This window comes from Centruroides vittatus, unplaced genomic scaffold, assembly GCF_030686945.1.
Source record: "Centruroides vittatus isolate TY-2023 unplaced genomic scaffold, ASM3068694v2 contig_1343, whole genome shotgun sequence".
Classification (NCBI taxonomy): Eukaryota; Metazoa; Arthropoda; class Arachnida; order Scorpiones; family Buthidae; genus Centruroides; species Centruroides vittatus.
Window position 1 is genome coordinate 333545 of NW_027120855.1, and position 12313 is coordinate 345857.

General features: G+C 29.9%; 1 protein-coding gene across 1 annotated transcript in view; it reads right to left on the reverse strand.

The window, feature by feature from the left end:
- Positions 1-12313, reverse strand: part of Glg1 (golgi glycoprotein 1) — a 171409-nt gene that overhangs the window by 89644 nt on the left and 69452 nt on the right. The window contains exons 9-10 of the mRNA XM_067289283.1: positions 3571-3672; positions 188-350 (exon numbers count right to left, since the gene is read on the reverse strand). Of these exons, the coding sequence (XP_067145384.1) occupies positions 188-350; positions 3571-3672 (265 nt within the window). The remainder of the gene's footprint in view (positions 1-187; positions 351-3570; positions 3673-12313) is intronic.

A 12313-nucleotide genomic window follows, 5' to 3' on the forward strand; every position in this document is an offset into this window, starting at 1 on the left:
ATTCTTTAGGTTCATATTGTTTATTACTACTCACACAAAAATATATATATATATATATATATATATATTCTAGTTGGATTACTTATGCAGAGTTATATATAAATTTTATATATCACATATCACACATTTTAAATTGTTTTTTAAAAACAATAATGCAACTTTGAAAAAATATCAATTTGAGTCTTACCCTAACATTTTTATCCGGATGATATGCATAGCGATATAAACATGGTAAAACAATGGGCCCTCTTTCTGGATCCATATTAGAAGGATCGTCATGCCAATTCCTTTTTGCATGACAATACTGAATTGCTTCTTTATGACACTTTTTATAAAGAATAGGATCTAGTCTAAAAAGTAAAAAAAATAGTAATTTAAATCATCATGAACTCATTTATATTAATTAATCTGCAATAAACATAATAAATTTAATAAATATTAACCCATTAAATATAATAAATTTGGCAATTTTGTGACCCACATTTTTTGTTGCATTTCTGAAACAATAAAATGCAGAGACCAATTAACTGTACACAGGGCTTATAATGAAACTTCTGGTAAATGCATATGTTTGGTAAAAATGTTCTAAGCCTTGTCTCAAAAGCATTTCTCACTTCTTAAACTACACTGTGATACAGAAAACAGTTTGAAGAACTTTTCTCAGCCATGGGAATGTCATAAAAGTTACCTTGAAAGACTGCTTTTCTCTGTGAAAACTCTTATCATGGTATTCACACAGCAAAATGGTGCAAATTCAAAAAAACGAACGTTTTCGGTCTTCTTCTAAGACTTAAATGATGATAATCTTTGTGTCAATGAACAATGCTGTTCTGAATTGTATACAGCTGAGAATTAGAGAGAATCCTAATGAATGCTAATGTGACTCCCAAACTATTTGCAACTTGATTAAAATGAAAAACATTTTTAAAACTAAAAAAATCAGGTATATAAAATATGTTACTACAGATAGATAAAAACAGCTAATAAACTGAAAATATGTAAAGACATCTAGAAATAGACTGAAAGAGCGTACGAAAGCTTTTAAATGAAATGACTACATTTTGACAGAACAGTTGATTCTGAATAAGAAAGCAGTTTCCACATGGAAAGAGAGAGATGATGTGTATAATTCAAAACATCTCTCTCAGAATAACAGAACTCATTACTGTCAAAAACTTAAGTCAGATTTGAATAAACATAATAGTATTAAACTATACCTTTTGATCTAATTAGTCATACAAGAGACAATGTTACAAATGCAACTATCAAAACACCTTAACTGAATTCCATCAAGATTTAATTTGAAATAAAGACTTTTGGACTAACATTTTCAATCTGCAAATGAGTCAGAGTCCATACAATGGTGTTTGGATTGCTTGAATAGAACAATGATATTTTTAAAAACTTAAATTAAATAATTCTTGAATATGTAAAAAATAAAAATAAAAGTAAACAGAGCAACATACAAAGGTAAAACTAAAAAGTAACTAATCAAATTACCTTCCCTGTGGCAATAAATATATGCACACCCCATTTGTGGTTGTTACGAATGGTAAGAAAACTGATTTTGTTTGCATTTGAAATGAAATTCATTAATAAATAAAGTATGCTACTTGAGCTATGGTTTACAAAAAAACTGCCTTAATCACTGTAACAATGTCTCCATACATGCCTGAAATCATTACTCCTCCAAAAAATTGCAGGCAGTAAATTTATGTGCACCTACCATTCACATACAATTTTCACTCTCCGTTATAAAATATAACAGACTAAAATGCAAAAAAAAAAAAACAAAAATCAGCCTTTTCCTGAGATCCTAAAAATTTCACTTAAGTATTTTCAAGGAGTTTACAATTTACAATCATTATAAACCAAAGAATTAATAAAAATGAAAAAAGGAAGTAATACAAATAATAATCACCTTGTATCAATTCCATACATTTCAAGACATCAAACTTATTTAAATTAAATGTTTTTAAAATAAAATAACTTTGATTTGTTGAAATGTACAGTACAATAATACATTTGTTTGTGTAAGTTATACATAACATTTAAGTTAGATATTTAATACTATAAAATATACAGGTATCCCTTGTACAACATGGTACTTCTACAACATGGTTTCGCTTTAACATGGTTTTGGAAATCCTCCTCCAAAACTTCACAATTTTTAAGTATAAACTTCAATATTCGCTATTTTTTTTTATTCAAGTAAGCTTGCGTGTCACCTCAAATTCACCCACGGGTTTTAGAATATCGAAATTTTCAAAATATTTTGTGCTTTTTGTCAGGTTTACTTTAATGAAAATCAATAGAACAAGAAAGACAAAAATTGCATACCAGGTGTTGTCGTCGTTGCTTTCAGACTTTAGCCCTTAAGACTGTCGCCGTGTTTTCTTTTTATAGATTAATCTTCGTATTTAGTAAACTTCATTTAAACATTTTTAGATAAGTACAGTCAAACCTGATTTTATGCGGGGGATAGGGACCGCATTAAAAAAAACGCATAAAAAAAAAATCTCACGAAACTTCACGAATGGCTGTAAATAATAGTTTTCGCGACACAATTAAAAAATATTTTTTTTATGCGGTCAACGGGGACCGCATAAAAAAAAGTCTCACATAGAAAATAACTCAAAACCGTACGAAATAGAATTTATTGACAACAGATGTCAGCACTTGACTGCATCGTCTGGTCTATCGTCTGTTTTACATATTTTTGTCCAGGTGGTGTTTTGTTGACTTAAAAAGTAAATTATTTCATTTTTCGCATATTCATGCAATAATATTACTATAATAAGTGCATTTATGCTATAATAAGTTTATTTAGCTATAATAAGTCAACGTAAGACATGACGAATCGCACGAGACTAGTCGCCAACTATACCGCACAAATAAAAATTCGCATTAAAAAAATCGCACATAAAAAGAGCGCATAAAAACAGGTTTGACTGTATTATTAAATTTTTTTACCATAAGTAATATTTAACCTACAAATGAAAACTTTATTTGTAAATATGACAAATAAAGTATGGTGATATCTTGATACTTGAACAATTTGATATTCGAACACAAACCCTGGAAAAAAGTCACTTGATACTTGAGTAAACAAATGCGACCTGATTAACAACATGTTTTTATTTTGTTATCCATAAACATCCTTTACGATAAAAATTAAAAAATACGAAAATGTTGCCAATACTTCCGATCGAGATCAACAAAAAAGCCGAGATGACAATGATACTTTGTAAAAAAAAAATGCTCTCGTTTAACTAAAATTAATACTAACACATAATACAGTATTTTAATTGTGATTAATTATTGATTGCTTTTAATAAATGTATCTCTCTTAGAAACAAAAAAAATAGTATACTTTTGTTAACTTCTGGAACATAATCCTATGCTTTGCATTAGTCCTTTGTTTCATATAGCATGGATTCACATAACATGGCACTTTTTTGGAATGTAACTACTGTGTTATATGAGAGATACCTGTAATTGCATTCCTTAGAAGCCAGATAAAAATATTTTTTTAAATTTAAATTATATAATAAAAATCAAAAGACTTACTTAAAATCTCTTGCCATAAAGTATTGTATCTCAAACAGTCTTTCTTTGCATTCTTCGTTCATTTGAGCAAAATCAATATGATCCATCAAACAAGATAAAACCCTGTAAGTGAATGTTATAATTTCAGCAATAATACTAAAATAATTTAAAAATTAGCAATGAACTCTTCATCAAACAGTTTCAGTTTTCATAAGAACATTTATCTTATTGTATAAAATACTAAATATTAAGAATTTTAATAATTCTTGCTAGTCATTTGCAAGTTCAATCATCTTTGCTGGTCTCTAAAGTAGTCTAATTCATTCCATAATTTCTTTCACTGAAAAAAATGTAGCTGTTCTTCCACTTAGCAAACAGGAAACTGCTACTTTATAGAATTTTTGGGTTTACACAATCTGTTGCAATTTATATTGTTTCAAATGTTTCTTTCTTATATACAGTAACATAACTCAAATTTTACAAATTCATAAATCTGGCAATTGTAATCTACCAATAGCTCTAAATCTTCCCACAGCTGGTTATATATTAGAAAATAACATCAACGAAACCTTCAAAATTAAACCAGCAAATGTCATAGCACATTTATATTAAAATATATTTACTGGTTTAATTTTGAAGGTTTTGTTGATGTTATTTTCTAATATATAACCAACTGTGGGAAGATTTAGCTTGTTAATGTTATTTTATAATATATATAACCAATCCTAATTAAAATGGTCAAAATGTTCGATAGAAAATTAGAATGCTACTAGAAAAATTTTAAATTTTAAAATCACTGGAATGATTAAATATTCAAACAATTATTAAAAAAAAAAAATCACATCTATATGTTAACATTAACACTAAAAATTTAAATTAATAACAAAATTAAAATAGTGTATATGCATGTCTCTTTAATCCGAATAAATATTACGTTCGGTAGACTATCACAACAGCTTTCAGGTTAGGTACTTCTTTTATTGTTTTTCCAAATGTATTTCGGGCTTATTTAATTTTTAAGCCCCTCTTCAGTGTAATACTAAAAAATTTAATAAAAACAATTAGTAATAATACGAATGTCACGCGTGTAGATCATATTTACAGACATAAAAACTATCATACCAATAAAAGGGGGGTGACACTTACTTTCCAATTTCTTTGTTACACTCATACAATACTTTTTGGTTCTGTTTGTTATAAAACTGTGGGTGTTTATCGTTAAAATGATTTCCATACAATACAACAACAACATTTACAAAGGTAAGTTTTCCTTTTATAAAAACAGTCGTAAAGTTACTGAAATGATAGTAATATTATTACAAATTATTTAACCACATTAAAGGTTATAATATATAAAAAATACATACCGACATTATTGTATTCCAACACGAACGAAAAGAAAAATTTCGGAAGTACAATTTTTTTTTTTATAATTTTTATAAAAAGGTTGTGTTTTCTTAAACGCTTTACTATTACTGTAATTGTAGTAATAGTTTATTACAAGTTACTTATATACAGTGAAATCAATTATTTAAAATACAAAGAGCATTTACTTCACATTTAACATTATATTACTTATCAATATGAAAATTAGCACCTTTAATCATCCAGCAAAAAATTTTGTGCTGGATGATTAAAGGTGCTAATTTTCATATTAATTATAATTTCCAGTATAATTAAAAGTTGGTTTCTATATTACTTATCGTTACATTACATTACGGTGTATGACATTTACATTACTTTTTACTTCCCTGTCACACCCTCTATCATACTGTACCATTGTTGATCAATTTGCATACCATTTGAAATGTTTATGAAATTTGTACTATTAGATTTTATTATTTCAATATGTTCTTTAAATTTACGCTTGTAAATGTCTTTTTCGAAATGGAGTATTTTTATGTTATTTCTATCAATCTGGCAATTATTATTTTTTATATGATCAAACCACAGCAAATTATTATATTTTAATTGTATTGCTGCTTCATGTTCTTTGATTCTTAACTCTAAAGTCCTACCAGTTTCACCTATAATCTCTTGGGTTTTGGCAATTACAATTAATTTTATATACCACTCCTGATTTTTTCAATTTTTCTACATTAGTTTTGTATTTTTATTATCCTTATGAATGTTATGTGAAATTTTATTGGTCAAAGATGGGGCCAAAACAATATTTTCTTTTTTTAATATATTACTACAATTATTATAATTACTATTAAAGTAGGGAAAGGAACTGTTATTTCAAAAAAATTCTATTGCCAAACATAAAATTTAGAACGTTTTAAAAAACCAAAGTCGTGCAATCTCGGTTCGCTTTTTTATAGATGCATGTCGGCCACTTTCCAAGCCGACGGGACCCTATAGGATTCTCTAAAATTAATACTTTGCTCTCTTTCACTGTATTTGCAAATATGCCAAGCCTCCATATGCTTAAGCTGTCTTCTATTTGCCACTTTTTGTGTAATTTCTGCACTGTCCCAATTGATTGATACCTCCGACGGATCTGCAAGGGGCGGTGCAGAAATTATACAAAAAGTGGCAAATAGAAGACAGCTTAAGCATACGGAGCCTTGGCATATTTGCAAATACAGTGAAAAAAAGCAAAGTATTAATTTTAGAGAATCCTATAGGGTGCCGTCGGCTTGGAAAGGGGCCGACATGCATCTATGAAAGAGCGAACCGAGACTGCACGGCTTTGGATTTTTAAAACATTCTAAATTTTATGTTTGGCAATAGAGTTTTTTCAAGTTCTTGTTCGATCTTGAGGAAGGTCAATAAAGTTGACCAAAAATGTTAGATTGTTTGGGATAATTTTAACTGCATATTAAAAATTTTCGAAGTATTTTTTGTGTTTTATATTAAGTGCAGTTGGAGTAATAGTAGGGAAAGGTTTTATAATTTTTGTCTTTTTTATATTTAGTATTAAATCTGTTTTTATAATACTGTTTCTTGCAAAATTTTTAAAATATTCATAAAGTAATTATTTAAAATAAACTTATTCTCTAATTCCATTAATTCAGTTTTACATTCTGTAATATTAGTGGTTCTTATGTATATATTCTTTAAAGCCATCACGTACAGGGCCGGATTATCGAATAGGCAAAGTAGGCAATTGCTCGAGTGCAAAGTTATTACAATTCAATAGTGTTTTATAAAACAGTTAAAAAGAGTGACACTACGGTGTGACTTGGGGTGACACCACGATATCTGCACCAGGTGTCACCCATGCTAGCTACGCTAATGTCACATTATATAAGATTTGTTTAGAAGCAACTTATTTAAATAGGGCCCCAATTTAAATTTTGTCTAGGGCCCGCTAGAGGCTTAATCCGGCGCTGATCATGTAGGTATTTTTTTTAATAGTTCCTGCAATGCAAGAGTGATAATTGATGGTTTTATTTATGTTACTTTTTTTTTTATGTTTTAAATGAGAATTTATCAATTTCATTAGTTATTGTAATATCTAAAAAAATTATTTGATTATGTTTTTCTAATTCTATATCAAATTTAATATCCTCATTTATATTATTTATTATATTTAATATTATTTTATCGTTTATTTTATTATTATAAATGAATAGGTAGTCTTCAACAAGTGTAAATTTAAAGAACATTTTTTGGTACAATCAAAACCGTGTTGTTATTTATATTTGGTATACTGACACAATGAAGTGGCATTTTCTTAATGAACACTGGGCGAGTTTTCCATTTTTATTTAGTTAGTACGCTATTTTACATGTGCGTTTCGAGCCTTCGCCCGTCTTTGGCTAACTAAACATAAAAAGGAAGGCATAAAGCAACGTAAGAAATTACAATTTTAACTATAAACTGAACATAAAATTATTTCGCGACTGGTAAAACATACCTGTTTAAAACACACACCTGCGAACAACGTTTAACAGATTGGCATGAGACAAAAAAGTGCATGACAATTATTACGGTATCTATAAATACGGTCCTCGTACGACAGCCATAGCAGAACGGTTGTTTTCCTTTAATTTTAAAAATTATTGAACGACTTTATATATACATTAAAACATCATTTAAGATACATCAACGTATGCTCTTAATACTAGAATTAACACATCACAAACTAAAGGAACATACCTCAAAATCCCAAGCACTAGCATATAGGTAAAATATCTTTTGCAGGGTGGATGAAACAAGGATTGGTTTTACAAAGTTATGCTTAATAACAGCGGTAAAGTAACAAGTTATAAAATTAAATAAAACAAGGTAAAACACAGTATAAAAATTTCATTGAGCGTTACAATTCTTCTAGACACATTCTGTAAACTGCCATCCCGACACGGCCATCCGATTGACTAATTTACATATATATTATCGGCATTGATATTACATTTGAAATTTTGACATAAGTTATTGAAAAGAGTTAACAATAATATATTATTAAATACACCTTGATTTGTGTACACAATAACTAACTTTAAAGTATACAAACTGATTTTTATTAACATTTAATTTTTCTAATATTCAACCAATCACAGTATCCGCATCCAATTTTTATTAATTTTAACACTTAGGTTTTTATTTATACAATTTTGATATTTATTTTTTATTATTTCGACACTTCCTTTAAATTTTCAATCATAAGTTTTCTTTTCGTTATGCAAAATCTGTGTATTCGATTGATCAATATTACATTTGTTGATTACACAGTGATCGTGAAAAACTGAATTTAGACGGTTATATTTTAGATCCGATACATGTTCTTTAAGACGTGTTTTTAGTTTATGTTTAGTTTCACCTATATAAAAACTATTATTTTTACAAGGTACAGGGTATTTTATAAACAATATTTCTCATTTCATCTTTGTTTACCTGTTGTTTCTGTGTACTTTGTTTAGCAGTTAATCTGGATTCTAAGTTTTGATAGTTTTGGGCAAGCTTTATGTTATTTTTTGGATTTCTGTATCAATTTTTTCGTACATATTTTTTATGTATGGAAAGCTTATGTATTTTACTTTTGGTTTTGTTTTTTCTTTTGTAACAAGTAATTTTACAAAAGAACATATTGAAATCATAAAATCTAATAGTAAAAATTTAATAAACATTTCAAATGGTATGCAAATTGATCAACAGTGGTACAGTATTAAATTTATCTTTGTATACTAGTACATTTATCAATTAACAGGACTTATTATACTGGAAAATTATGGATGCAGATATTTAGTCTTACAGATCAGAAATAATAATTTTTTTTTTTTACAGGTGAACTAAATAAAAAATATTATTTCTGATCTGCAAGACTAAATATCTGCATCCATAATTTTCCAGTATAATAAGTCCTGTTAATTGATAAATGTACTAGTATACACAGATAAATTTAAGCTATGATAAAGGACACAAAGGCATAATAATTGAGTGGTACAGTATGATAGAGGGCATGACAGGGAAGTAAAAAGTAATGTAAATGTCATACACCGTAATGTAATGTAATGATAAGTAATACAGTAGAGCATCAATTATCCGACTCAATTGGGGATCGAGGTTGGTCGGATAACTGAAAAAACAGATAACCAAAAAGTATGAAAAAATACATTATTAGTATAGTGTATTAGGCCTGGTTTAAATACTGGCCTCCCTTTCATGGTCAAGCCAGTGTTTCCAGCTAAAACACGCAAAGATTTAACAAAAATAATATTAAAGTAGCCAAGACATAGTCAAATATTGTAGCGCCACATCACTAGCAGACATCTGAATTTTCCAACTAGAATGCAGTCGGTTAACCGACGTGACAGTTGATCGGGGGTTGGATAATCGATGCTCTACTGTACAACGTTAAATGTGAGTAAATGCTCTTTGTATTTTAAATAATTGATTTCACTGTATATAAGTAACTTGTAATAAACTATTACTACAATTACAGTAATAGTAAAGCGTTTAAGAAAACACAACCTTTTTATAAAAATTATAAAAAAAAAAATTGTACTTCCGAAATTTTTCTTTTCGTTCGTGTTGGAATACAATAATGTCGGTATGTATTTTTTATATATTATAACCTTTAATGTGGTTAAATAATTTGTAATAATATTACTATCATTTCAGTAACTTTACGACTGTTTTTATAAAAGGAAAACTTACCTTTGTAAATGTTGTTGTTGTATTGTATGGAAATCATTTTAACGATAAACACCCACAGTTTTATAACAAACAGAACCAAAAAGTATTGTATGAGTGTAACAAAGAAATTGGAAAGTAAGTGTCACCCCCCTTTTATTGGTATGATAGTTTTTATGTCTGTAAATATGATCTACACGCGTGACATTCGTATTATTACTAATTGTTTTTATTAAATTTTTTAGTATTACACTGAAGAGGGGCTTAAAAATTAAATAAGCCCGAAATACATTTGGAAAAACAATAAAAGAAGTACCTAACCTGAAAGCTGTTGTGATAGTCTACCGAACGTAATATTTATTCGGATTAAAGAGATATACATACACAGTAAAAAAAAAAAAAAAAGTCACCATACTGGATATTTAGAACATTAAAATAGCATAAAAAATTTTTAACAAATATCTTTGTTACAAATCCTAACAGAAGTAACTAATTTTTATTTCTTATTAATGTTGTCAGGATCATCAAAAAAGGGCCTCCAAGCATGAGAGATGTTTGCCTCCTCCTCAAAATTGATACATTCCTTTAGCTAGGCTTCACAAATTTTGTGAGCTACCAAAATTTTGATCTGATTGGTGTGAAAGGTGCATCTGATGAAATTGGCCTGCTGTAATTTAGCTTCCACACCAGTTCAGACACATATTGCTAGGGCGGTGATCTGCTTTTAATATCTACTTTAAAGTGGGCCAAATTGAAATGGACATTTATTATAAACCAGGGTACCTATTATTATTCATACCGGCAGCTTCAAATGATCCATACACATACAAAATAGCAGCATTTACAGCCCTCACAAAAAGAGCATTCACACATTGCACAAACATTATTGATACATTGCAAGAATTGAAACATATTGAAGAAATAGTAGTGGCACATGGTTACCCTAGAACAGTGGTACAAAGATTAGCAGATTATATTAAGAGAATGAATAATCACACCAGTTCCAATCTTAACAAAGGCAAGTAAGGATTCAGACCAGCACATACTAATTGATTATGACTGAAGGTTAAAGACTATATATAAAGAAATTGCTACTCATAGAAAGTGTTCAATAACATACAGGTGTAACCCATTAGTTTGTAAGTTATTAAGAAATGGCAAAGAACGCCATTAACACCTACAACGCACCAGGAGTATACAGTATACCAATGAGAGACGACAGATTTCACAGAGATCTGATATACAGTACATCGGTTCAACCAAATGGTCTTTTAAAAAAAAACAGCTGGTGGAGCATAAATACAATACATGTAACAAAAAGCAGACCACCACCCTAGCAATATATGCTTCTGACATTGACAGAGAAGCTAAACTGCAGCAGGCCAATCTCATTAGATGCACATTTCACACCAAGCAGATAAAAGTTTTGGAAACTCTCAAAATTTGTGAAGCCAAGCTAAAGGGGGAATGTATCAATTTTGAGCAGGAGTCAAACATCTCACATGCTTGGAGGTCCTTTTTTGACAATCCCAACAGCATTAATAAGAAAAAAAAATCAGTTATTTCTGTTAGGATTTGTAACAAAGGTGCATATCTTCCATTCCAAACCTAATAACCGGTGCAAAACAATTATATTCTGGCTAACGTTTTCGGTCCCTCCACTGAGACCTTCCTCAAGCCTATATTTCTTCTTAAACGATCTTTTTCAAAACGATTTTCGAACCATCGAACCTTAAAAATTTTCCGTTATGCACGTGCCACCCGATCAAATCGAAAAGAAAGAAAAAAAAAAAGAAAAAAATCGAACAATTCTGATTCAAAGCGTTGAAAAACTTCCGTAAATCTTCCAAATCCTAACGCTTTAAACGTATGACCAATCCTATGCTAATTAAGACCGCTCCATCATTCTTCTAAAAGTATCTTGCCATCCCTTTTATTACAATGCCATATAATTCTTTTTCTAACATTTTATCACTTTCACCAAACTGCCCCTCCCTTACTTCGTTAAACTTCCCATTCATTCATTTATTCCGTCTCGTCTTTTTGCAACAGGGCCTGCCAAGCCATCGATAACCTCATTTCATCTTTTGCGTTTATTGGCAGTGACGACTGGAACGCTTTACAAATTTCTATCTGTTCCAACCATCTAATATGCTCCGTATGAATGGTGGTGGCCAGCAATTTTGCAGCTTTAAAGTCCGGGATAATTTCCGGATCCGATGCATAAACCGTCAAGGAGGTGGTATTTCTCCCATTCTCAACGTCCTTCTAGTGTTCTCTTATTCGAACTTCCATAGCCCTTTTGGTGGATCCGACGTATACCAATTCTCTATTACATTGATTATCGGCTAATGGAATAGCGTATACCCCCGGAAGTTTGTCCTTATCCGGTCTATCCTTGTCATTCCTTAGTATTTGCATCATAGAGGGGCATCTCCTGTATGCTATGCCTAACCCTTGCCTTTTCGCAATCCTTCTATATAACTGTTCCAAGCACGGGTTGTACGAAATTGGTACGATATTCTTTTCCTTATTCCTATTCTCAGGTGGATTCCGATTGCTGGCATTTACGTAATCTTTTTCTAGCTGTGGTACCAACCTGCCGTAGCCGTGCCTTTTTGCCACTTCACTCAGATATTCGAGGTCATACGTTTAAAGCGTTAGGATTTGGAAGATTTACGGA